Source organism: Monocercomonoides exilis, assembly GCF_001643675.1.
Source record: "Monocercomonoides exilis strain PA203 chromosome Unknown scaffold7-2047599, whole genome shotgun sequence".
NCBI classification, from domain to species: domain Eukaryota; phylum Preaxostyla; order Oxymonadida; family Polymastigidae; genus Monocercomonoides; species Monocercomonoides exilis.
In genome coordinates, this window is record NW_027150552.1 from 716,871 (window position 1) to 744,194 (window position 27,324).

The 27,324-nt window shown below is 38.9% G+C and overlaps 6 protein-coding genes across 6 annotated transcripts; 1 reads left to right on the forward strand and 5 right to left on the reverse strand.

Annotated features, from left to right (window-relative positions):
* Positions 1-8: 8 nt before the first annotated feature.
* Positions 9-10,844, reverse strand: MONOS_3679 (uncharacterized protein; the record flags this gene model as incomplete). The annotated part of the gene is made up of 8 exons (XM_067873694.1): positions 9-2,617; positions 2,716-3,514; positions 3,632-3,711; positions 3,816-9,545; positions 9,846-10,253; positions 10,304-10,416; positions 10,469-10,644; positions 10,824-10,844. 8 exons carry the CDS (start codon positions 10,842-10,844, stop codon positions 219-221), a joined length of 9,726 nt encoding a protein of 3,241 aa, XP_067733351.1. The 3' UTR covers positions 9-218.
* A 115-nt stretch (positions 10,845-10,959) lies between these two features.
* On the forward strand, positions 10,960-15,564 carry MONOS_3680 (Stromal Membrane Associated Protein E). Its single transcript, XM_067873696.1, has 4 exons — positions 10,960-11,080; positions 11,165-11,298; positions 11,382-11,467; positions 11,521-15,564. The coding sequence occupies exons 1-4, from the start codon at positions 10,987-10,989 to the stop codon at positions 15,398-15,400; spliced, it is 4,194 nt and encodes a 1,397-aa protein (XP_067733352.1). The 5' UTR covers positions 10,960-10,986; the 3' UTR covers positions 15,401-15,564.
* Positions 15,565-18,265: 2,701 nt separating this feature from the next.
* Positions 18,266-19,465, reverse strand: MONOS_3681 (uncharacterized protein; the record flags this gene model as incomplete). The annotated part of the gene is made up of 1 exon (XM_067873697.1): positions 18,266-19,465. The coding sequence occupies one exon, from the start codon at positions 19,463-19,465 to the stop codon at positions 18,266-18,268; it is 1,200 nt and encodes a 399-aa protein (XP_067733353.1).
* A 566-nt stretch (positions 19,466-20,031) lies between these two features.
* On the reverse strand, positions 20,032-23,660 carry MONOS_3682 (uncharacterized protein; the record flags this gene model as incomplete). Its single annotated transcript, XM_067873698.1, has 2 exons — positions 20,032-23,572; positions 23,644-23,660. The coding sequence occupies 2 exons, from the start codon at positions 23,658-23,660 to the stop codon at positions 20,032-20,034; spliced, it is 3,558 nt and encodes a 1,185-aa protein (XP_067733354.1).
* Positions 23,661-24,140: 480 nt separating this feature from the next.
* On the reverse strand, positions 24,141-24,644 carry MONOS_3683 (uncharacterized protein; the record flags this gene model as incomplete). The annotated part of the gene is made up of 1 exon (XM_067873699.1): positions 24,141-24,644. One exon carries the CDS (start codon positions 24,642-24,644, stop codon positions 24,141-24,143), a length of 504 nt encoding a protein of 167 aa, XP_067733355.1.
* Positions 24,645-24,728: 84 nt separating this feature from the next.
* Positions 24,729-26,536, reverse strand: MONOS_3684 (uncharacterized protein; the record flags this gene model as incomplete). Its single annotated transcript, XM_067873700.1, has 2 exons — positions 24,729-26,320; positions 26,470-26,536. 2 exons carry the CDS (start codon positions 26,534-26,536, stop codon positions 24,729-24,731), a joined length of 1,659 nt encoding a protein of 552 aa, XP_067733356.1.
* Between the last annotated feature and the right edge of the window lie 788 nt (positions 26,537-27,324).

A 27,324-nucleotide genomic window follows, 5' to 3' on the forward strand; every position in this document is an offset into this window, starting at 1 on the left:
TTTAAATCTTGATTTAAAATAACTCTTTCATTCTTGTACTTCAAACCAACGGAAATACTTTCCTATAATTAAACAACGTAACAACATATGAATAATTGGAAATATTAAAAAAATACGAAAATAACACGCAAACTGCTTGCAAATAATAATAAGGCAAATCATATAAAATACAAAAAGATAATAAATAATAATACATCAAGCCCACAAGTTAAATACTTTTATGTTAAAAGGAAATTAGGATCTTGAATCTGAAGGTGCTTCTTTTTATGTTCATGAGAAGATTTCAATTTTGAATATTTGAACCTTATTCGAAAACGTATCCCACAAAAGAAAAATACTATTAATCCAATTATTGTGCACATCACGACAGTTCCGCACACAGCAAGCGTTACAATGCGCTCTCTTCTACTCGCGATCAGATTATTCACCTTGATTTCGATTGGGGTTTGAGTGAACGTGTATCCGCCATCACAGGAAATAAAGAAATAAAGGTGTGAAGGAATACTTTTGGAAGAAATGGAGGAAACATTTAGTGATGATTGGGTGGTAAGCACAAATGAAGTTGTATCAGAATCAACAAAAGCACGGATATCAAACATAAGCTGATTTTCTGAAAGAACTAATGTTGGTAGTTTTGATTTTAAAGGTAACACTGGTACAGAAGCACGGGCCAAAGAAGGATAAGAAAAGTTGGATATCATTTTTTGTGAATTTGCTTGTGATAGATTTATTCCATGGTGTGTTTGATAATCCAAAGACGATGGCTGAGAGTTGGTTGTAGTTGTGCCTAAATCATCAATTTCCTCATTAAATTTTGATAAATGAGATTCATTAATAACTGGAACTTGATTCACAGTAGATATGCAGAGCATTGGTCTAAATGGCATAATTCCAACCCCTCTGAACATCATAACTGGTAGCATTGGAAAGTCTGTTGCATCAAAATTTGAAACAGATGGCAACACTTTTGTGGGCGGATTCAATCTGCATCTCGAAGCATCACTGATCGTCTCTATGTGTTCTCTGCATGTTGAGTCACACAATAACGAAGGATGACTTGCATTGAAGGGATCTTTGCTGTGAATAATAAGGAACGATGAATCGCAGGCGCTGTCAAGTCCAATCACCACATTTTCGATTTCAACGTTGTTCGAACCGAACTTTGTGTCCATGTCTGCTTCGACAATCGCTCCAGAACGAAGCGAAATGCCTGCGTTGTTGTTCTTCGAGAATCCGCAGTTCGAAAGCAGAACATGAGAATAAGAGATGCGGTTATGAACAGACGAGAAAGAAATATTTCGCTTCATCGAAGAAGAATTATTTGTCGAAGTTATTTTCGAATGCCTTTTCAACGAATTGCCAGCATGATTCAATTCATTTACGAAATCTGGCATAAATGGAAATTCTGAAAGAGAAGCACTTTCGAAAGCATCTGCTCCAAATACAGAAATTGCACCACCACAAGGAAACAGTTCCCAGTTTGAATTTGAGGAGTGATATTTCCTAGTTGTTTTTGATCTATTTTTTGCAAGTTTTTCATCCAAAGAAGACTTTAATCGATTGTTGTTTCCAGCTGCCAATGAAAAATGTTTGCAAGGAGAAAAAGAAGAATCCAAATCTTGATTGCAATGATTGTCAGTAAAAGATGTGGTTGTAATAATAACAGATGCATTTTCACCTTCATTGAAATGAAGCCATTCAAGATTGTCTTCTGCAATTTCGTCCACTCCTTTAAGATAAGAGCTCTCGATTAAATTTTTGTTTTGAACATGATTTTTCATTCCATTTTCATTCATTTCCAAATTTTCTGCCATTCCTTTTAGAGATTTTTGATATGGAAGACCCAACACGCATATAGCGCCTCCGCTCTGCGATGCAACATTGTTGACGAACCTGCACTTGCTAATAAAAGTTATGATGGTCAAATATTCTGTCGATGCCTCTGCAAAGACCGCTCCTCCGAACGATGCTGAGCAATTGTCAAAGACTGAGCCAACGAATTCAATTGTTCGATATTCTGAGATTGAAAAGACGCTGAAAGGAGCAATCGAAACGGCTCCTCCGCGTAGCTTAAATAACGCTGAGTCTTGCACAGGAGAATTTAACTCGCTACGAGGATTTGTATTATTCATTGTTTCAGGGCAGATCTTTTCTTGTGAACTGCAACCAGAGTTTTCGAGAGATTCAGCGGTTGCTTTGTCAGAAGTGATGGTACAGCAATCTTGGAAGGAGCAATGATCTCTAATACGAGCAGTATAATTGTTTGATGGTACGCAAATAAATAGAGCCCCTCCCTCTTCAGTTGCATAGCAGGAAGAAAATTGCACTGAAGACAATGAAACCATTGAAAGTGACCAACCAGACAAATGCACAGCAGCTCCACGTGCAGCGGTCAGATTCCGAAAAGTGATATTTGCAATGATTGTGTTGTAGCAATACGCAATAAACATGCCAGCTCCATTGGCAGAACTGAAAGGAGCGGGCAAATAAGGCGACGGAGCGTCCTTTGTTTGACCCACATAATTAAAAAAGCCGTATTCTGTCCCTTCGTTGAGGGCACCTTTCACGAAAAGAGTATTTGCCCCAACAACAGTCAAAATCGGATTGTGACTTACTTCTTGTTGATATCAATATAGATAAAAAAAAGCAGATTTAGACATAAAAAAATGATCCTTTAAAAAAAAAAAAAACATTTTCTAAATAATTATTTCACACCATTATCAGAATCGTTGAAGTCATCAAAACTTTGATATAATTTGTTTAAACTATTAAAAGGAGTGTCCATTTGAAAGATGCATCTATCAATATAAATCTCTCCTTTGCTTGTTATCAATTCTTGATTGCATCTTCCTTGAAAAGCTGAAGTTGACATTTCTTTCTTGAATTTTTTACCAAACGCATGCTTTTTATTCGCATTATCTTCAGAAAATGAATCGTACTCATCATTCAGTCGTTCATATTCATCGTTTTCTTCGCCGTATACAAGCCTCGTAAAGTGGATTGCCATTCCATCGCTACCAGAGCTGCAAGAAGTAAAATTACATCCAGCTATATTCATGCTCCTTGAAGATGCAATAGCGCCTCCAGACTTTTTTGAAATGCACCGAACGAAAGTTGCGTTTGTTACAAAAAACTTTGAGTTTTCGTCTTCTTCATTTGCAGGCTCTTTTCTTACACACACTCTTGAAGAATAAGAAGAATCTCGACTTCGAAAATTGCTTCTGTTTTGATCAGAATCATCTTCTCCGAAAAAGACTCTGTCATAATTCTTAAAGGGAAAGTCGTGCGTTGTGACTTTGATTGCTCCTCCATCAAGCGCAGAAATGCAATTCATGAAAGCACAATTGGCGATTTTCCACTCGTCAATGATGTGATCGATATGCAAAACATTTCCGTGCTTGGCCGTAATGTTCTCAAAATGTGTATTGTTCACTATCACAGAGTCGCAATCTATCGCAGCAATTGTTGCAATTGGACTTGACGTGATATGATTGACGAAACAATTAACAGATAGCTATATTGAGAATATGTTGTTATTGAATAGGATAATATTCAAGCAAAATAAAAATAATTAAAATATAAAAAATAAAGATTATTCCTTTTAAAATTGGGGAAAAAATGAAATAAATACCGGAATAGAAGCTTGTTTTGGCCCTTTTCCTTCTTTCAGAACCACTTTTTCCGCATTCTTCACAACAAGAAGTGCAGATTCTAGTTTGACAATGATTACAATTTAGACAAAGAAAGAAAGCAAAAGAGAGAGAAAATTAGCATTTATACATTTAAAAAAATTGTTAAATGATGAAATTGCAAACTTGTTTCTCCATTTCCTTCAAAAATACAGCTAATAATGTTAAAATCAATCTTTTCATTGACTCCAATGCAGATAAGGCCATCTGCAGTTATTTCTTGGTCCTCTCCAATCATCGTTCGAGCATTTCTAACATTATTATTTCTGAAACTTTCATCACAAGCGATATGCTTTGATTGACATTCTTCTTTTATACGCGAATTTGTTAAAACATTTCTTTTATTGTCAATGAAGCAACCACTGAATCGAGATTGCTGTGCAGAAAATGAGCGTTCAATATAAAAGCCTCCTCCATTTTCCATAGCCAAATTTGACAATACAGAAACAACATTCACTTCAAAGGAATAATCTTCTGCATCATTACGGTTTCCCTCCTTCACGCAACTCGCTTGTCGCTCAAGCACTTCGCAATTATGATTAGTGCTGATCGAATCAGAGTCCACAGAAACTTCTTCTGCGTTGTGCTCTCTTTTGATTTTTTGGCTCAAAATTGGGGCTGCTGCATACAAACCTCCGCCACGTGCTGCAGCAAAGCATTCAGAAAACATTGTTGATTCCATGTATATCTTTACAACGCGTGGTCCAATCATCATACCACCACCATTTCGTCCTTTGCAGCTTGATATATAAGCATGTTTCATACAAAGTGTATCAACTTCATCAACAAACAAAGCTCCTCCATCACAGTTTGTATATGAATCATGAAAATAGCACTGCGATTCATAGCCAGTATATGGAGGAGAATAACTGCGTTGCATTTTACAGAAGCTATAATCTGCTTCCAAATTTTGCTCAGCAAAAATTTTCAGGTTTTTAATTCTTCGAAGAGTAACAAGTGAAGCAAAGAAACTTTTAATTGGTTTATCATTTGGCTCAAATGAAGAATTTCGCTTATAAAAACGAGAAGATTGTGCGCGTCCAATGGAATTTTGTGAATCAATACAACAATCAAAATTCGAGCAGTTGTTATCGTTATGATGAATTGAAGACCTAATTTTTCCGTCGAATTCGCATTTTTCGAGTTCGACTTTTTCAATTCTATCATCATCATTTTCACTTCTCGGAATAATACAGACAGCTGAACTATTTTCTGCTTCCCCCTTTTCGCAAAAACAAGATACAGCTCGAATACTTTTCTGGCAATAAAAACAATCTCCTGTTGAGAAAGTTGTCTGATCGTTTGTACATTCACCATTATGTTTAGCAGATGCAACTGTGCAGCCGTAAAATTTAACTTTTTCTAATGTAACAGGGAAAGATTGATCTGACGAGGGATCCACAAAACTATTGGTTCTGCAATTGCAAGAACCTTTTAAGTTTGCAAGAGACTCTTCAATCAGCAATCCACCTCCATTGCCATTTTCTGCATCAAGAGTAATACAATGCTTAAATGTGACATCGCTCATTGTAACTTTCTTAACATCTCCTCCAATCCACACCCCTCCTCCTTTCGGAGCAGATAAATCTTCAAACATTGTTTTCTTAACAATAAGCTCTTCTGCTTTTTCAATACACAATCCGCCTCCACCAAGATTCAAATCTTCTTCATTTGAACTTTTCAATCGATTATCACTCAAAATAGTTTGAACATTGTTCAAGTTTTCGATGACAACGCAATCAGCATCAATAATTCGTATAAGAGGGCCTGAAAAGTCAATCGTCTTTGTTGGCGAATATCCAATGAATGTTGAGCCTCTAATTGTGATAGTTGTCAGAGATTGATGAAAATGGTCTTGGGCTAATTTTGTAGTATTTTCAGATGGAGAAAATGATGAATTACTATTTTTGTTTAATCCTCTGATAAGAATTCCAGAGGCCAGAGTTCCACAGCAGTTTGAAATCTCCAGCATCGAAAGAGCTATCTTTTCCACGCCTTCAATTAGCATGCCTCCAACATCACCTAGAGAAACGCCGTTTTGAATTATCAATCCAAATGCAGTATTTTCATTTATATCATTTTTGCCATATTTTTCGAAACTTTCTAGTTGCTTTAAGTTTTCGATAATTTGGCATTCATGGATATTTTTAAGGTATATAAGGGGTTTATCATTCGCAATCTTTGGTGAATTTAGATGACTTTCGACAACTGTTGTGTTATGAATAATCAAAATAACTGATTGCGTTGAATGAGTCCCATCTACATAAAGAGTTGATCCTGTAGGCTCCATTGAATGATACAATGAGCTATTTATTATTTTGCAGCTTCGTTGAAGATAAATTACATCACCATCTGGCACATCAGCTTCAAGAACTTTGCCTATTACTGAATTTTTTGTCATGTTTTTATCAGAAGAGCATTCGTGTTCATTTTGTAGTAGATTTGAATATTTCAACGAAGATGCTCCGCTTTTCTCTTTCTGACACAATCCTCCTCCAGACAATTTTGCTCTGTCAAAAACTATCATTCCTACAGATTCATTTTGAGGGTCAATTAATGACGGATCCAAAACCGGAATGAGAAAACATCCACCCGAGCCTTCAACAAAAGTCTTCAAATCTTCCTCTTTATCAGCCAAATCCTTTTCTTTGTTAGTGTTTTCATCCATAGCTTTTGGATTGTAACTTTCATGATTCAGCAATTTACCGCTCTCTTTGCACTTGCCTTTCTTGCATAAAGTTTTTGCAAAGCTGACTGTAATGGATTTAATATCTACATCTTTCACTGTGCCGTCAATAAAAATGCTTCCGCCACTAATTGCACACGACCTGTATGTGTTTATGTTTCTTGCTGTTAATAATCCAACATTTGTCAGACGGATCATTGCTCCTTCAAGCTCTGTTGCAAACCCATAAAGAAATCTCAGAGAATCCATCGAAGAACTTCCCAATTGAACAATTTCAGCACTGTCAATAAGAATAAGCGGTCCGTTTTCTACGTTTTCATTCATTCCGATGGCATCGAGAACGCCATTAAAACTGCCATATGGAATGACAACAAGACTATACGAAAATACTGCAGAGACACTTTTCGATGACGTATTATCTAAACCTGTAGAAGGTTGAACAGTAATGCAACTTCCTCTCTTTCCAATCAATGCTGAAAATGTTCCTGAAGCTTCAAATGTATTTCCACTTTCGACAAGAAAACCACCTGCATCCGAAGAGGACCAATGATTTTCAACTTTTGCAGTATCTGTCTTGCTCATGCAAACTTTAAAATTTTTTATGCCGAACGCATACACAAGCGGAACGTTACATTTATTTTGTTTTTCAACTGCCCATTTTCCAGAAAATATTACATCCGTACATAAAATACTCTTAGCTGGTCCAACAAAGGTACAGATTGTGCTTACTGCAGACTGCGATTTTACAAAAGTGCAAGAAGTGATGGTCATATTACGAGCACTCCATACAGCTTCTCCAGAATGAACTCCAAATGTACCTGCTGTGCTTTTGTTTAGAGGTTTTGTATTCGCATTGAATGATACTTCGCAATTCTCTATTTGTGCACGAACTAATTCAAATGCTGACTTGTCAAAAGTCTCAAGAACTGGAAGACAAATAATTGCTCCTCCTGAGCCAATCCAATCTTCTTGATTTGCCGGTTCATCTTCAGCGGTGGAATCATGCCTTCTGTCAGAATTTTGTCCATCCAAAACATTATTGCTAGAATTTGTTTGTCGTCTTTCAGAAACTTCTTCAAGCATAAATTGACTTGATGCAGCGTGGCATGAAGAAATAGTAATGTCTGTAATTGTTGAAAATTGTACATTTGATCCAATCCAAATTGCTCCACCACTTCGAGCCTTTAGATCTTGAAATGCCGCTCCTTTGATTGTCAATGTTTTTACTTCGTCAATGTTTAGTCCACCACCATCAGACGCAGATCCGTGATGAATGAACTTACAAAACGCATCGTTCTTATTTACAATATTAACTGACTCAACTTTTCTCACATAAACGAGTGATCCCCCATTTACTTTAATTTGTGTATCTTCCAACTTTTCCCCTTGAAACGTACACCCAATAATATTGCACAATGCAGCAGGATCTTCCTCTTCTGTCGAAGGTGTAATGCTTAGGCAACAGCCTTTTGTTCCATACACTCCCATGAAATCTACAAAACGAACGATCGTTGCATCAACATTCTCGCATTGAATTGCTCCCGCGAGAGATGTGCTTGTATATTTTTCAAAGGAGCTGATTTGTTTTGTCCCTTGTGAATCTAAAAATTCATCAACTGTGAAATCGTCAGTGTGTACAACGTGTAAAAGTGGACTCTGTATATCAATATTAGCCTGATATGAATCAACATCATTCATTAATGATGCTCTTGAAACAATATCTTTCTCCGATCGTGCAAATTTCTTGCTGGAAGCATTTAATCGATGCTTTGATGCTCCCAAAGAATTCCCCATAAATTTACAACCAGAAAAATGCACATTGTCGAGTACATTTCCCTCGCTTCCAGTGACATAAACAGCAGAACCGCATGTAGTCAATAAAGAAGCACGAAATATGCAGCATTTAGCGAAAAGAGGAACACTCGAAAAAATACAATTGCCTTCATATGCTTCACTAACTTCAGAATGTAATGTATATGTGGTTAGGTTTGAAGATGAATTACTCACTGTTTTGGGTAAATTAAAATCTTCATAAAAAGAATGACTTTTGGTTGATCTGCTCATCAAGTTCAATGTTTTGTCGGATGCAATGTCATCTCTTGAACCAAAATGTCCATTTAATAAAAGCTGATGATAATCTGCCCCGACAACACAATCATCCATCTCACAATTTGTCAGGTAAATAATAGCTTCATTTGCATCGTTTGCGGTTGAAGGATCTTTCGCAGCAAGAATTGCTCCTCCACTTCCTGTAATCTGATCATCCGTTAAGTCTTTTGCTGAATGATGCTTCCTGTTGCATTTTGCTTCGTGCAAGCCAACTGTTGAACAATTTGAAAAAGTACAGCTCTCAAAATTTGCAATTAGCTTCAATTTGTTTTTGTAATCTTTACCCACTTTTGTGTTATCCTTTGATGCTTTTTTGCTGTTTGTTGTAATTTTCACTTCTTCCTCCTGGAGGTGAATTGGCGTATGCTCCTTTGTTGAAAAATCTGCAACAACATGTCCATTTTTTATTGATTCGGTTTCATTCTCATTTGAGTGGTGGAATTTGCTTATTTTCTTTTCATCCAACTGAATTGAAGAGGGAGAAGCTTCTTTTCGGAATACGCAGCAAACTGAACCTCCGCTCGAAGCTGTGAGTTTTGAAAATGTAACTTTCTCAAGAAGAAGATCAATAAAGTCAGATATCCAAAGAGCAGCGCCTGGAGATGTTGTTGAATGCATGGAAAACTCTGTGAGTGCGATATCATTTGAGAGTGCTGGTTCTAAAAGTGAAGACGAATTTGAATCTGATGAACCATTAGAATCAATCAAATTATCGAATGTGATCACAATGTTACTAACACCAGCTATAGAAAGCAATGAAGCCGAAGAAAAAGCTGTTTCAAATGATTCATTCGAGTTTGTAGAAGAGGAATATGAAAGAGGCGTCCACCCAACTCCCTTAAAACTGCAACCTTGGATGCCCAAAGACTGGCATCCACCAGTGATTGTCAGAAATAAGCCGGTTGGTTGGCTGAATGGAGAAGGTGCTGCTGCAGAAAAAATGGGAGATTCGTCTGCGATGGCGTTTGTGGAAGTACTTGAAGTGGAATGAAATGAGTCTGAATAGTCAGTGGAATGGACAGCAAATGAAGGTGAAATGGAAGAAGAAGACGCAAGTGATTCTAAAACACATGAACGATTTTCATCTTTCACGAAAAGATTTTGAAATGAATGTGAAATGTGAGAATCTTCAACTTCAAACTCAGTACAGATGATAGTTATCTTTTTTGAATAAGACTTCTGAAGATTGTTTTGTGTATGAAAAGGCAAGGTTGAAAAATTGGTAAAAAGGTTTGATGCAGATGAAGTGAAAGTGTGCTGTGTATGTTTATTAGAAGATGACACAAACAACAGAGAAGTCAGAGAATTGCAAATAGAAAAATGGCACTTTGAAATTTCAACATTTCGAGGGTCCATCAAACTAATAAGAGAAGCTAAGTCAGAAGATAATTTAACATTTCTTCCAGATGTATCTGAAGTATACTTTAAAGTTAAAGATTTTGCATTGAAACTGCAGTCTTCAAGGAAAATCAATGAAAACGATTGTTCATTTCTTTCCTTTGATTCAAGAAAATTAATTCCATTAGGAATCGATAGATGGAATAGAATTTTGCAGTTGATAACAGAAATCAGTGATTTAGAAGCCTTAATTAAATGAGATTTCACATTAGCGATATCTTCATTTGTATTTAAGAACGTCATTGAAGTTATAGAAGAATTGGAGCTTTCAAATTGAGACGCTCCAGAATGAGACATTTCTAGATTGGGATCTGGAGCAAATGATACATGCGCTTCGACAACATCCACAAGTTGTATTAATGAATTTTCATCTGTGAAATTATTTATTAAGTAAAAAAAACATTCCAAAAACATTGAAAACCTTTAAAAGAGCACTCTTTCAAATAGCAATTGCTAATGCTTACATATGAACATGTGGCAGTCCGAAAAATTTGGCCTGCAATGCCAACAAAGTTTAAATTCGACAGAACAAAACTATTTTCACAAATTTATTGCTTAGAAAAATCAATATAAAAAGATAGCGAACCTTTTAGCATTTCCTATCGATAAAAAAGGATTTGACTCTTCTGAATTTGTAGAAATTTTAACATTATCGTTTTTTCCAGATAATTCCAAAACTTTACCAGGAGAAGAAATTGAAAAGCGTGACTCTTCTTTTAACCACGAATTACTCTCAATGAGAATGGCTCCGTCGATGTTCCCCTGATAATTAAGAACGTATTTTAATGTAGCGCAAGAAAAATGTTCAGAATCTTCAATGCACTGTTGTTCGTCTTTTCCTGTCTCAGGATCGATAATAACAATTGAATTTACATTTCTCGCAAAAATAAAGCAAAGCAATATCCAATTCAACAACGACGGCATCCAGGAATCTCCAAAACATAGAAAGAATCTTGTCCCATTATAAAATGAATTTTCATATTCTTTTTTATTTTTCAAATTTTTCAGTTGCAAAAAAATTAAAGTGTAATAATTAAAAATACCTATTTCTTTTTTTTAAAATTTTATTACTATGTCACAGATCAAATATTATTTCTCAAAATTATGAAAAAACAATACATAGACAAGTATACAGAAATGCTTGAAGCACATCTTAAACAACATGGAAACGATGAATGTGCAGATTGTCATGCATTGAGTTTATCATTTTTATTGCAATGTTTTTTGCAGTTAAGCAAAAATTTATCACCTGTTTTTTAAAAAATGATTGTTGCTATTTTAGTACCAAAATGGGCTTCTATAACTTTTGGAGTTTATGTTTGTTTGGAATGTAGCGGAATACATCGAAGTTTTGGTCCAAATGTTTCATACATGAAAAGTGTCGGAATGGATTGTTGGAGCAAAGAGCAAGCCGAAGTTTAAACATTTATTATTGATCACTTGACAATTACCGATTATATGTTTTTTAATGTTAAAATTTATATTATTATTCTACAAAGGCAATGCTGTGTATTGGAAATCTTCGAGCAAACTCTGTTTTAGAAGCCACTCTTCCTCGTTCGTTTGTTCGTCCAACAGACAAAACGTGTGCTGATTCTCTTAGTTTTTTTTTTTCAATATGTACTCATTGAAAAAAAGAAAAATGATTGAGTTTTTGACTCATAAATATATTGACAAACTTTGGGTTCGACGAGATATCACTCTTCCACAATACTATGAAAAAATCGCACCTTTACCTCCGATATCTCCGCTACTTGCCAGCTTAATTTCCAAAAGACACCGTCTTGATCCGCTTCCTCCAGCAAAGCTTGAAATGTTTGAAAGTGCGAGTAAGAAAAATGACGCAAAGCATAAATCGGGAAAAGGCGCAAATGATGGCGAATCATCTTCAGGTTCGGCTGATGAGGGAAAAGAAAGAGAGATAGCAAGGCGCCGCAAGCTCAGACGGCTTCAAAACAGAGGAAAGATACAAGTGTCGAATGTCGATGAAGGGACTGATTCTCCAATGGGCACTCGAGCAAAAGAAAGGGAAGCAACAGAACAATTTGAGAGAGAGATCGTTCGAGCAGAGAAGAGACATAAAACAAAGCAGACTAAAAGCGAAACTGTTGGAGCTTCAGTAAAGTTGCTCGATGATTTCTTTTCTTTTGAAGAGAAAAAGGAAACTGAAGATAAAAAGAACACAAAAAAGGACTCATACAATAGAAGAGATTATTTGGAAATAACAAAAGATTCCAGAGGAAAAAGTGATCGAAAACAAAAGAAGCGTTCTTCACCATCGCCACATTCTCCTTCTTCGACATCTGATTCCCTTTCAGCACAAAAAAACAGACGGCATAAGGACAAATCCCGAAAGGATTATCAGCCTTTGGCTGAGGATTCATCAGAAGCGAGTGGCAGAAAGAGGAAGACACGTAATTGCAGAAGCAGTTCTCGGAGCACTTCGGCTCGTTCATCGTCAAGATCAGCATCGACAAATACAACAACGACAACTGCTTCTTCTTCTCATTCTTCTCATTCTTCTCATTCTTCTCATTCTTCTCATTCTTCTCATTCTTCTCGCTCTTCTCGCTCTTCTCGCTCTTCTCGCTCTTCTCGTTCTTCTCGTTCTTCTCGTTCTTCTTCTCATTCTTCTTCTTCTTCTTCTTCACGTTCAAGAGTCAGTTCCCGTTCACAGTCATCATCTTCTAATTCATCACATTCATCCTCTTCTTCATCGTCATCTTCATCTTCATCCAGACATAAGCTTACCAAACGCAAAGAAATCGAGTCAACAAACCAGTTTTTTGAAGAAACTAAAATCAAACAAGATTCCTTTGACATCCGAAATTCTCGCAAACAAACGGAAAAAAGCAGGAAAAAACTGAAAGATGCTTCGATATTTGTGGACTCTGAACTGACTGTACCTGACATTCAGGTTAATGCTGTGTCAAAGAATAAGCGAATACACAAAAAAGAAGAAAAAGACAAAAAGAAATTGGAATCAAGAGAAATTCAAGAAGAGATAGAAGATGTTGAAGAAACAGTTCCTGATGTTAAAGTCAAATATGAGGATGAGAATAAACCTTCATCAAAACAGATAGAATCGTTCCTTCCTCAAACAGACACTTCCATTCTGGACGATTTCTTTGCTTCAACACAAACTCCATCATCTTCATCTTCATCATCGTCATCTATATCTTCTTCTTCTTCTTCTTCTCATTTTTCATCTCCTCGTCCAATTTGCGACATTGCAACTTCTTCTTCTTCGTCTTCTTCTTCCTCCTCAGCACGTGACGAATATGTTTCTCTTTCTCCCTCTGCTTCCACATTGGATGTCCAGCAATCCCTTCTCCCAGTGAACGGAATGATGAACGCTGCGATTTCGATGCCTGCTTTTTCTCCAACACTCCACCACACCCAGTTCCCTCAGTCTCCTCAGTCTCCTCTTTCTGTTTCTCCTCATCAAGGTTATGTGCCATTGTCCTCTCCTTCCATTTCCCCAAGTTCTTCTCCTTCTCCCTCAGGCTACATCTCCATGTCACCTCTCACCGAGGGAATAGAAGCTGCCTCGCCGTCTGCTGTCTCCTTCACATCCCATCCTCTTTCGATGTCTTCTGCTTCTTTTGCTTCTTCTTCTGTTTCTTCTGCTCCTTCTCTTCCTTCTCGTCAGACGACTCTCGAGCCAAGCCCTGCTCTTCAGCCAATCTCTATAAATACTGAACCTAATCGTGTTCAGTCATTAACAAGACTTGAGGCACAAACACTACAAACAGAACAGCTTTCGCATGTTGTTCGTTCTGATATGCCACCTCCAAACACTCGCCTTCCCAAGCAACCTCATTTACAGCAGCAGCAGCAGTATCTGCAGCAACAACAATCTCAATCATATCCTCAACTGCAGCCTCAATCAATGCTATTGAATGAAGCAGAGCAGAAGACAGTACAGACGCACAGGCAAACAGGTACCCGGGGCTCTTCTTTGCTATCTTCGCTGTCTTCTTTCTTATCCTCGCTGGACATCAAAAACAAATTGATGAACACATTTTCTGAGCAAACATCGCATTTTGTGCCGAAAATGAGCAGCATCAATGACCCTATGCCGCCCGCCAACCAATCTCAGACAACACAAATTGAACAACCTCGACAGAATAGCGGAAACAAACTACAATCTTCTTCTTCTTCTTTTCTTCAGTCAACTGATTCACAGCAGGGAAAACCAATCACTGCAACAACTGATGGATCATTGGCAGCTCCAGTTTTAGCACAAAAAGCACAGCAAAACGTGGTTATTTCATCTCCCATGCCTCAATTCAGTGAAGGAAGCAAAACTCAATCTGAATCACCTGTATCATCGGCATATCCAGATTCACCACCTCCGACGCTTTTGAAGCGAAACCACCAAGTTTCTTCGACTCGTAGCACAGCGCAATTTCAATCTGCAAATACAGAAGGTGTTGAAAGTGATGATGTTCAGCAGCTGCTGGATGTATTCTTCAGCTCTTCTTCTTCTTCTGCACATTCTTCATCATCATCAACATCATCTTCTTCTTCTGCTTCCTCGTTCACTGATTCGTCTCCAACGCTTTCTTCAGAGTTGAACGGCTCTCATCCATCCACTCCTGAGTTTTCTGTTGTGTCTCCAATTATGAATGTGCAACATTCAGCGAATCAATCCTTTGATGCATCTAATGCTTCTTCCTCCTCTTCTTCTTCTTCTTTCTCTTCATCTTCGTCTTCCTCTTCTTCCTCCTCTTCTTCTTCAACAAATTCCTCTGTTACCACTCCTGGTTCATCGTTTTCTTCATTTTCTTCACCTTCAGACTTCTTTGCTTCAATTTCAAGAAACTCCTCAACTTCACCATCTTCTGTATCATCACCTCTGAGTGATCAAGACTCCCTTCTTTCTCCAGCTCAGCCTCCTCTTGTTCCTATTCAGGGCTCTCTATCAATTGCTTCGTCATCATCATCATCATCTTCTTCTTCTTCTGATCCTTCGTATTCTTCTATTCCTTCTTCATTCTCTTCATTCCCTCAGGTTTCTCTTTCCCCTCTTCCTTGTCCGTCGCCTTCGACAACTCATCTCATGTCTCATCAGCATCAGATCAATTCTTCATCATCTTCTTCTTCCTCTTCTTCCTCTTCCTCTTCTTCCTCTTCTTCTTCCTCAAACCCTTCATTTGTCTTGTCTTCATACACCTCTCCTTCTGCTGAGTCTAAGCCTGTTGTGCATGCCTCGTACTCCTCACTCGACTACTCCCTCCCAATCTCCCTGACAATGACTCATCAGCCAGATACTTCACAGGGCTCTTTTCTCAGCTCTCCTCAGCTTTCTTCAGATTCCCCTTCGTTTTCATCGCCTTCCGCGTCTGAGAATCGCACACAGGTTTCCTCCAGTGTTAATGAAAACACCTCTTTTTCAAATACCAATTGCACTCAACAAACAGAACAGACTAATTCTGATGAAGGAGCAGCAAGCAAAGTTGAGACGAAGCGGAACTCAACTTTACAAAATGACATATTGTCGTTGTTCGACTAAAGCACTTCGTTTTGTGTTATAAGAAATTTTTTATTGATTTATTTATTCATTTCGTTGAGGGAGAAAATTTCAATTTTAAATTTCAGTTTTTTAATAAAGCAATTGTGTTTGTCGAGCCTTGCTCAGCAACAACATTTGCCTGTTGGAGAAGCACCTTTAAAAAAGTTATTGAAAATGAAAAATTAAACATGTAATTTATAGTAATAAATTTGGTTAAAAACATGGGAATTTATTAAGAATAATCTTCCCAAAAAATATGAGCATGAAAAATCAACAGCAAAATTTTTCTCATAGAAGATTAGTATTTTATCTTTTGTCGTCGAAATACGGAAAGTGTCCTATTTGCAGATTGAAAATAATGAAAATTGTGCAGAAAGAAGATTTCTGAGTCTCCGATGTCTTCAAAGCAGGACTGATTTCATAAGGCTCCTTCAACGGATCAGTGAGGGTCAAAACTGGAAAAGAGCATTGGAATCAACGTTATTCACTGGAAAAATAGAAAAAAAAATATCTCTGTTGAATATCATTGCATGTAAAAAAATATTTGCATAATTACAAAGGAACGAAGGTTAAGCATAGAGCAAATACAGTTTGGTGTTGTATGTTAATTAATTTCAATTGTTTCTTTGAAATCATCAAAGCAGCTTAATTGGCTCTTTTGAGAAAAAGAGAGAGAAATAGAAAATCAAACAACGAATAATCGTGAAAAGGAAAGGAGGAGAGGACAGGATGCCATCAAACGTTAAAGAAATAGTGGAAAACTGAGAAATCGAAAAAGAAGAATAAATTATGAGATGCAGAGCGCAGACAACAAATAACAGGAAAACATGAATGATCAGTTTCATTGCGTGAGGAAGAGGCAGAGTCAAAAAGAGAAAGAAGCTGTGTTTGAGAAGATGTTCGACTAACTTGCTGAAATTCAGTGAAAAAATTTTGGAGACGAGAGTGATGAAAATGTGGAAGGTCTGGATGATAATTCTCAAAATTACGACATTTCAACTTATATCATTTCATTCTTCTCATCAAGCCGAGGACATTTCACATTTTTTTTCGTTTATTGAATCAGAGTCCCTTCATGAAAGTGACTGTTACAGGCTTCCAAATCCATCTTTTCGGTTTGAAGAGTTAAATGTGTAAACCAACATATTCTTCTCTTCTATGAGCTCATAATCGTCATCATCATCATCTTCTTCTTCCATTTCAAATTTGAAGAAAGAAAACAATAAAGTTTCTCAGCTGGCTTCTCCATCAAACAGTCATCTCACTTCTTCGTCTGTTCATTCCACCACCTTGGCATCAATCATCCAATCCTTTTCCGCATCGCCAGCAATAACCTCTGTCAAATTCTTTTTTTGGATTGTCTCACAATTTCATGTTTCAGTCTCCTCAAAGGAATTGTGAGAAATTTTGGATGGATGATAACACGGACCGGCAAACACAATTGAATGCTCCGCGATGGCCAAATGTGCCTTCATAAAAATCAAATGAAGAGGAAAGGAAAAAGCCGAAGACGAAGAAGGAAGAATTCGTTGCACATTCATTTTCAGTTAGTTGGCCTGCTTTGCTTTGGAAAGAAAATATATGATAACTGAAGTAGACAAAGTGGAGATTGCAGAGAAAGATAAGTCGAATCATGTTTCTGTGATTTGAGAATGCAACGAAAGCATCAGTGTGCTTGAAGTGTTGCACAATTCAACGAAATGACTGAAGACAAAGATGAGTTCTAATGAAGTGAGCTGACTGTATCAAAGAGGCACTGAGGAGGAACTGCATGTTTATGAGGTGACAGAAATCGTCCAACATCATTGGAAACATTGAAACCTCATTCTGCTGCCTATCAATCTGTTTGGAAGATTTTTATTTTCTAATAATTTTACGATGAAATTTTGGAAGAAGTTATTGCGAATGGATTTCATTTTTGCAGAGAGGCAAGAAGAGATTGCATCGACGAAATGGCTCATATCCTTGGAGTTTTGTTTTAATAATTGTTGATTGATGAGTAAAGAATTTATTTTGCTCCAAAGAACTTTTAAAGATATATTTAAAGCAGTAGTGGGGAACGGAGCAGCGAAATTTGTAGACTTGCTGAATAGCGGAACAGCTGATGTTGTTTTTGAGGAAATTCAAAGACCAAAGGTGAATGACAAAATGGAATCTGAGCGCCTGACTGTTTTGAAGATTGTTTGAAGACGATTGAAAGGAAAGTCTGTTGTTAAAATGGACAAAGCGAAACGAAGGCACACAACAAGAAAAATAGCCAAAAAGATGGGAGAAGGAAAAGAGGAAGGATTTGTGGAATTGGACTATCAAACAATACTCAAAGAAAGAGAGAGAAAATGCAATATTTGCCAATGAGTGTTCAAAAGGAATTTTTTTTGAAGATGATGCATTGGAAGAGATGAATGGCAGAAAAGAGGGGAAATGATCTTTTTTATTGTTTGGATCGCATTTAGCAAAAATATTTCAGGAGGTTTGAGGAGGGCAATTATTCTTCATTGGGGAATGCATGAAACAATTCTGAAGAAAACGAGTGATGCGATAAATATACAAATTATTATTGATTGATAACTACATACATATTTGTAAAATACATGGAAATGGTGATGTGATTGCAAAAAGAAAAAGAACCAAAACAAAAACAAAAAACGCCAACATTGAAAATGAAACAACCATTTCAGACATATCTTCAATTGCAACACAAATCCGACATCCCCAACCCTCATTAATTCAGCCATCGACAAGAATTGTTACAATGATTGGCATTGACAAACCATTCTGTTTCTCCTTTTCCTTCTCCTTCTCCTTTGCTTCAACCAAAATATCAGCATGACTTCATCTGCACATTTTTCCTCCCTCCAATGGTCATCATCGGCTTTGCTGTGAGTCAAACGATTCGTCTTCTTCTCCGCTCTTCACAGCACTTTCGTTGCCTTCCTCTTCGCCTGACTCTTCAAGAGCAATTGCATCAGTCATTGTCAGGATGGCAGCGCCTGGCGGAAAGCACTGGATGAACTCCCTTTTCAGAGCATTAAGGGACATCCTCTCAGATAAATTGTCACTCCAGCAAGAGTTCACCATCAAGCTCAAGTGGGATTGCTCAATTATCTCTATTCTTGGCCTCTCTCCATTCACAATCTTCTGCCCTGCCACCACTGCCTCATACTCCCCAAATGGGATCTGCAGGGTCAGGCACTCCCACAGCATCATCCCAATCGAGAATGAAACCGACTCCTTTGTTGCTCCCATCTTCTTGTTCATCTGCAGCTCGGGTGCCTTCCACCTCAGGCACTCCTTCCTGTTGTCATCCTCATCCTCAAAGGCTGATGAAGGTGGTGGTGAACCTCGACCATTCCTGTTGGCAGTTGAGAAATCAGAGGAAGATGTGATGATGGTGGAGGCGGAGGAGATGGATGAGGAATCTGAATCATCATCTGAAGAGAAGTCGGAATGCTTGGCAATGCAGATGATCATGTGCTCTGAGAACAACACAATGTGAGGACTCAGATTGGCAAGGGAGGTCAGCTCGTCTTCTTCATTCTCAAATGAGTGGAGTGCACCATTCGCCACCCAGAACAGGATTTGGGAAGCTGTCTGCTCCCTCTCCTGCAAACTCCCAATTGCCATCTCCTTCTTCTCATTCCTCCCATGAAGCAACATGAACAATGAATCTCTCAGATCCACAATCAGCTTTTCAAACACTGACGAACAGGCAATTGCATCCACCAGATTCGACATGGATGAGGTGGTTGGACACAAACTCTCCGATCGAACAAAAGTTGAATCTGAATCAGTTGTTGAAGTGGATGAAATGGAAGGTGAAGGAGTTCTTTTCCTTGTCTCTTCTTTCTCATCCACCTTCTCCAGCATCCATTGAAGAATCTTGTTTGAATCCCTTCCCAAAATATATTCAGTCGAACCACATTCACTCAGCGAATGCTCTGATGACTCAGAATGCCCCAAGCTATTCTTATACACCCTCTTCTTAATCCTTTCTTCATTCTTCTTCTCTGCCTCCCTTTCTGCCCTCCTCCACTGCTCTTCAGGAGACATCTCCATCGTCACCATTTCAAACGCCTTCGGATCCTTCTTCACTATATCATTCCAATCTCTCTCAAATCTTTGTTTTCATTCTTTGCCGTTCTCCAACGAACGATAAATATTATTGACACAATAAGAACAATCAAAAGAACAACAGCCATTATAATTACTATTAACAACATTGAAGATTTCCCTTCTTTTCCTCCTTCGACAATCATTTCTTTTCCACTTAACTGACTTTTGCTTTTGTTCTTCAGAATTAATGGCTCTGTTGATGAAGGAGAATCTGCTTTCCCAAACACAATCCACACACTCACTTCTGTCTCTTCTCTCACTTTCTCCAGTTCTGAACATGAAAAAACTTAGTGAGTCTCATTCTCTGACACAAACCCTTCTTCTTCAATCCCTTTTCTCACTATCTCTTCATCCCCATTTTTCATGCTCATATTCACTGACAAATCACACGGTAGAAGCAGCTTCCCATGAATCATCAACTCCACATTCCCATTTGGCTGAGTTGTATTCTTCACCTCCTCCAGAACCGGGATGAAATACGATGATCCTCTTTCCGAAGCTATCCCTCCCAATTGGCATCATTCGTCCAATATCCACAGAGAGGTGTTTTTCTCGATTCCATCTCCCCCTTTCACACTCACAATATTCAACTCCCCGTTCCCTGTGCATATCACATTCCTTCGAGCTGATGGATATCCTTCAATTGATGGATTGTTGTTCTCAAACTTGCTGTTTTCAATCTTCACGCTCCCTTCACTCACCCACAACCCTCCTTTCTTGCTCTTCACAATCATTGTTTCCTTCATCTGCACATCGCTGTTTTCAGTGTCAGCCAATGACCCATTCCATTTGCATAATCCTTCTTTTATTCTTTCAACCTCTTCATTAATTATCTCTTCTTCTTTTTCTCCATCAAACTGGCATGCATCAATCCTCACATCTTTGCACTTTCTGATCTGCATCATGCTTCCCTTATCCACAGAATTCGTGCATTTTTCAAACGAGCAGTTCAGCATATTCATCTCCTGCTCAGCATCGTCCATAGTAACAACACATCTTTCTGATAGCAGATAAACATTTTCAATCGTTATGATCTTCATCTCCACCTTCGCTTTTCCTCCAACACTCACAACATCTCCCTCACATTCGATATTCGATATTCTTGTTTCAACAATTGTCACATCCGATTCTTCATGAAATGACAGCAATGATCTTGTTGAATGAATATCCCTGAATGTTGTTTCTGATATCTTCATCTCTCCGCTTTCCACGCTCACAACCGAACTGTTCAGCCTCATCTCAACAGCTGTTGCTGATGAGTAGAACTTGCATTTTTGGATCTCGATTGACCAGTTCTTTACCTTCAGAATGAAGCTATGAGTTGTCTGAAAAGTGTCTTCAAACTCGAATGAGCACTTCTCCACAGCGATTTCATTTATAAACTCCATGATGCAATCCTTCTCTACCGATTTCGCTATAACCGATTTCAATTTCGCAATCGCCTGAGACTTTTTGAATGAATTCATATTCAAACCTCCAATCACACACTCCTTTGTTACAGTCCCTTCCCCATCAATCAGAATTGCATTCACTTCTCCTTCCTGAATGTGATCAACCCCACAGTGGATGCTCTTTAATGGATTGCTCTGAGACCCGCATTGTCTGCTGTCAGTCCCTGTTCCATTCACAAACACCTGAGCGGAATAATAGAATGTGATCTGCGGAATCAGATCAACATCAATCTCATTGATTGCACCTCTCCCACAGATGGAGTTGTTTATGCCCAATGATTCCTGATTGTAGTTCAGCGAGAACAGTGTTTCGTTGATCTTGTGCTCAATTAAATGGCATTTGATGAATATGTCTTTCCCAACAAATGCGTCGTTCAGCCTGAACAAGATATTCACTATCTTGAAATTCAGTGATGGAATCTGACTTTCATCATCATAATCAATACGTGAGTCTGCTCCATCGATATACAGCCCTCCACCGCGCCCTGATGCCGTCGAGTATCTGCATGTCGAAAACGTGCTCCCATTCACTTTCAAAACAGATTCTTCGCTCTTCAGCTCCACTTTCATTCCTCCTCCTTCATCACTCAAAGCGCTTTTGCAACTCTTCATTGCACACTCTTCTATCGTGCAATCTATCGCATTCTCAAACGATCCCAATTCAATCGCACTTGCTCTGCTTCCTTCGTTCATGATGTTTTCAAGCGAACAGTACACAACTTTCAACACAGGCTTGTTGCCATTCAAATGAGTGTTTTCATTTCCATTCATCTGGTTTTCCTCTTCTGTCATCGAAATCAGGCTATTTTCTTTCAAAGTGGCTGATGAAATGTTCACATTCTGGATCGTCACCTGGCTTGTACTTGGGCTGAAAGCAATGAATCCTTTCAATTCGTTGATCTTATTCAATGTGCTGCTCCGAATTGCTGCGCTCCCTCCATTCACTTTTATCAGGCAACACTCAAAACTTTCAACCGTCCCACTCGATGACCCAAATGAGCAGTCTGTGACAGATAAGAGTGTATTTGTTTCTGACGATTCAATGAATACTTCATGATCGGTGGTGATGCTTGGCTTGATGAATGACACATTGACAAATGACAGACTCACATTCGACGATATCATTGCGTCACTGCCGGCTGCATTCCCATCTTCATCAGTTATCGTCACCCCAGTCCTTTTCGCCGTTGCTTTTATCACAACTTTTGGCAACTCTGAATCTTGTGAAGCTGGTGGCAATGAAGGAGAAAATGATATGGGATGGCTCAGCAACCCTGAATCCCCAATGCTGATCTGGGATTCGCCTTTTCCAAGTGGATCATATCTCAGTGATATCAAGTGGTCAATCGATGAACATGGTGCTTCAGAAAACCCACACCTGCTGAAGTCCCCTTCTTTCTCTCTCGATACAAACCCATCCTTGCTACAGTTTGCCCACAAATACACAACCAATGGAATCACATATCCATTTTCTCTTGTGCTTGCTCTCTCCCATCCACACAGCTCTTCCAACGATCCCAACTCCTCTGAACTCATCTCCCATTTCAAATGTTCCTCACTCACAATCTCTCTCAGATCCCATCCTGACACAAACACATTCTTCCCTTTCCAAGCATCACATCCTTCAAATTCCATCCCTTCCATCACAAATGTTCCCATTTCATCTGCCAGCTTCACAAACATCCCTCCTCCCATTCCTCTTCCTTTCTGCAAGTTGTCTTCTGTTGGTACCTGGCATCCTGTGAATGCTGTGCTTTTAATCTCCAAACTTCCTCTGTTCTCATCTGAAATCATCATCCCTGCTCCTTTCATCCCGCCTCCACCTGTGCATGTTGTTGAAATGTTGCAGTTATCCACAACTGCGCTCCCATCTTCATTTATCGCAGCACCAATACAGCCTCTTCCTTCTCCGCTCCCGCCTTCCACCGTCACTCCACTCACTCTGCTGTTCTTTATGTCCAATTTCTCTCCGTTTGTCATCGTTATTGGAGATTTTCCATTCATCGTTAGTGTCGCTGCAATTTCAATCGTTACTCCATCGACGATCAGTTCTCCTCCCTCAATATTCAGTATATTGTATCCAATCTTTTCATTAGCTAATCCATCGCTTGTCAACGAGACAGAGCAGATTGTTATCGTGATTGTTGATGAAGAAGAATGGACGAATGCAGTCCTCCTTCCATTGATAACTTTGCTCATTACAAATGCCAAATTAGTCATTTCAAATGATTTTGTGCACTCAATAAGGCCAATTTGATTTATTTCCCCTCCATCCTTCACCTCAACTTTCATCTTCTTTCCCGCTGTTACTTCTTTTCCTGTCAAACTCACATCATAAGAAAGAACTTTCATTTCACTTTGCATTGATGATTCAGAAGAAACCTCAACTGCCTGCATGTTTTCCTCAACTCGACTGGTCACACAATAATCAATGGATTTGCACCCAAACTTCTCAAATCCACAAGAGCTGTGATCATATACAATGCTTCCGCTCCCATCAACAGTCAGCTTCGATCCGATTGGGAACAAATACACAAACAGCGGAATCACTTTCTCATCTTTCTCATCCTCGCTCCCGCAAAACTTCAATTCGTCCGATGGAATGGCGCTTTTGTCAAAAAATTTAAAAGAGTTTTCATTCACTTTTGATCCAAGCAATATCCCTGAATCGCAACAAACAAACACATCCTTCCCATATTGTGCATCATTCAGCGATGAAGATGTCGATGAAAACAACATTTTCGGCAATTTCCATCTTGCAGTTCGGACTCGCCATTGTCAGCATCATTCCTCCGCCTCTTCCTTTGGCTCCTCCTCCTCCGTTGTTCTTCGCCTCGCATCCATCGATTGTGCTCGTCCCATTCACAACAATACTTCCATCTCCATCTAAGCTCACGCATATCCCTCCTCCTTTTCCAATCTCTTCCGGTGTCCCTTGGCAGTTGCAGTTTATCACAGTGCACGTTTCAATCACAACAATCCCAACCTTTCCCTCTCCTTTCCCAAACTGTGTTCCAACTGCTCCTTTTATCAGCCCCCCGTCTCCATTAATTTTTCTAACGTTTGCCACGTTGCATCCTTTGAAATACAACACTCACACCAGCCACAAACTCAACCAATGAATGCCCATCAAATGTCAGACCTTCTCTGATTTCAAATTGCTCCATTCTCAGTTTTCATGACAACGCATTTACAAAGCTGTGTCCAATCGATTGGCCAACAGCCCTGTCTGGAGAACTTACTACCGAGCAGTCTGTGATATTGAACGATGGCGAGCGTGCCGAAATCATCGCAGATGCACTGGATAGAGCAGATGGAATGCTAAATTTGATCTTTTTAATCGAACATCTGCTTTGCACATCGATCAGGAAGTTTTCTGATTCAAAAGTGGCTGGCACCTTCACCTCGATTTCCATTCCTTTTGAGGCACATGAAATCTCCCATTCAAAGGCATCGGCCATGGCAACCTTTTCCGCAAGCACGAATTCTGGATCTAACTCTATATTTTTATTTCCACCTGAAAATCGCGTCTGCGCAGTGTGGGTGATGGTGGCACACGAATAATAATCAAATCCGTAGAACCACGAGTCGTATCTCCCCAGAACACCATCCTTCATCTTCCCCACATGTGCTGCATCTGGATATGAACCCAAATACACATTCAATGGGAACAGCTCCATTGTTGAATCACTCCAATCATATCCCACCAGCTCATTATATTTTGAATTGTCATGTTGGACATTCAACTTTTCTGTTGTCATTGCCTATCCAGCAGAATCGCTTCCATTCATAAACAGATAATTCCCTCCCAATGAAGCAAAACAGCCTGAAAAGTCCACAGACGCAACTGAGAAATCGTGCGAGCCATCAACCAGATGCATCATTATCCCTCCTCCATATTTGCCACTTGTGCATCTCTTGATTGTTGTTGATGAAACAACCTGAAGCTTGCTCGTATCTGTTTCCAACTCAACCCTAATTCCTCCACCACTGCCATTCACGCACTCACAATCTTCGATTGTCACATTCCGAACAACAAATGTCTCCACTTCTGCCACACTCTTTGCCACAATCACCCCATCTCCTTCTGTCAACTTCACATTCTTCACAGATAAATTTGCCAGCATGCTCTCTCCAGATACTGTGGATGTCAAAAAAAGTGAAGATGAAGAAAATGAAGAAGAAGAAGAAGAAGGAGAAGATAGATCCGGCTCAGAGAACAATGATTCAGAAATATTCATATTTATGATCTCCACATCAACCATCGACAGCTGCGACAGCGGCACCACAAACACTGACGAAGACATCACATAGTCTCCTGTTTTGCTCGTGGTGATCACAATATCCTCCAACGAGAGTGACCCACTCCCATCAGACACCACAACCACGCTCGGCGAAGAAGGACTTGCATTTGAGTTGCAATCAATCTTCATGTGCAATAAACAAAGATGACCTGTTGTCACACTGAACAACGTTCCTACTGCTGATGATGATGAAAGGGCTCCTGTTCCAATCGAACATGTTTCCTTTCCTTTCCCAATGACTGAAATCTTCTTTGTCCCAATGTCTATTGATGTGACTTCCTTTCTGTGATTTCCTTCCATGAGTGTGACCACCAAGCTTGTCTGTGCCGTGCTGAAACCAACAGCAACGCCAACGGTTCTGCATGCAGTTGACTCATCCAGTCCACACAGATCATCTTCACCACCTCCGCTCACAGCCACAAATCGATTGAGAATTCCTCTCTTTAACCAATCCTTTTTTGATGTTTGGTCAAAAATCCAAGAACCTGACGGATTATTCGCATAGCAAACTCTTGTATCGTTAGTGTTTGTAGTATAGCATTCAAAAAACGGATTATTTTGAGATAAATATACACTGTAGTAATCATAATACATCACATCATGCCCATATGGAGTGGCTGCAGAGCATTTGCATTCGTGAAAAAACAAAAAATAGCAATAAAGCCCATCAGCTGGCACAGTTTGCTTTATTGGCTCCAAATGAAATCCGCCTCCCCTGGTCGATGCATTACACGAAATAAACCTGACGCTTCTAATCTTGAATTGATTGGGAACATTTTTGCAAAACATGCCTCCACCCCAATCGTTCGTAATTGAACATGAAGTGAAACTGCAGTCAAACACACACGCACTTTCCCCTCCTTCATTTTCTTCTCCAATACATCCTGTTCCTGAAACCTGAAAATTTTCGAGATAAAGTCCTCCTCCATAGCTATTCGATTTGCAATTCTGAAATTTACATCCACTGATTCTGGTGCACAATGAAATTGAAACAATACACATCCCTCCTCCAGCATTTCCTTGTGCAAAGCATGAGTTGAATGAGTTGTTTACTATTTCAGCCGTTTTGATATATGCACACATTATTCCTCCTCCATCATAATGTGCATAACAATCATTGAAAGAACAATGAGGAACTGAAACAGTGGCCGATGATTGGCCATTCAAGCAGAGAGCTCCTCCAATTGATATTCCATCAGACCATGAGTTGTTTTCTCCTGTTGTCTTGGATCTGTTCCACTCACGCCAAGTGAATGAGTTTTCCCCATTGAATGTTTCATTCTGTCACCCTGGAGTCAACTTATTTGTTTCAGTTCCATTGCACTCAATATTCCTTGTCCGGTAGCACCCAACAAATGAGGCATTTGAAACGGTCAAGGAAATAATAGGGTTATTGAGGGAAGAAACAATCCCGCCATCATACACATCGCAAACAGACCTAAATGAACAACTGCTCATCAGGCATGAGGTTTGGCAATAGGAAGTTGTTGAAGATGAACATGCATCATTTGCAATTGAAATGTTGAAAAATGTGAGTTTGGAAAGAAATAAAAGGGAAATGAACTGTGATGAGATGAATGGTGCTGATAACACACAAAAAGAGGAGAAGTGGGATTCACTCAACGAAATAATTGAAGATTTCGAAATGTGATTGCCAAATTGTTTAAAAGTGAAAAGAGGAGGAAATGCACTCGATCCTTCTGCATTTGGCCTCAGAGAAATGTTAGCAAACGACCCAAAACTCCCTTCCAGTTCAATTGGCAGGGAATACTTCCCAACAAAAAGAATGCACTCTCTCATCGAAAGAATGCTTCCTCTTTTCGCAACGAGCATCCTTTTTGTTCCTTTTTCTCTCATTAGCAGGTCAATTTCCATGATTGAAGAATTGAAACACTTCAAACAACCCTCAATTTCGCTGAATTGGAAATAATTCACATTTTTGAAATTTTCATTATCACTATTAAATTCATTGTTGTTGCATTCTTCAACTTTCAAAAAATCTTTCACTCCAATTTCACTTCTATTCATTTCATCAATAAATCTTTTGACGTCATCT

Excerpts from the sequence above, each read along its gene's own strand:
- MONOS_3680 (XM_067873696.1), top strand. The coding sequence starts at position 10,987 with ATGAAAAAACAATACATAGACAAGTATACAGAAATGCTTGAAGCACAT. Across the intron at positions 11,081-11,164 it reads TGCAGATTGTCATGCATTGA|TACCAAAATGGGCTTCTATA; the intron begins GTTTATCATTTT and ends TTGCTATTTTAG. Across the intron at positions 11,299-11,381 it reads GGAGCAAAGAGCAAGCCGAA|GCAATGCTGTGTATTGGAAA; the intron begins GTTTAAACATTT and ends TATTCTACAAAG.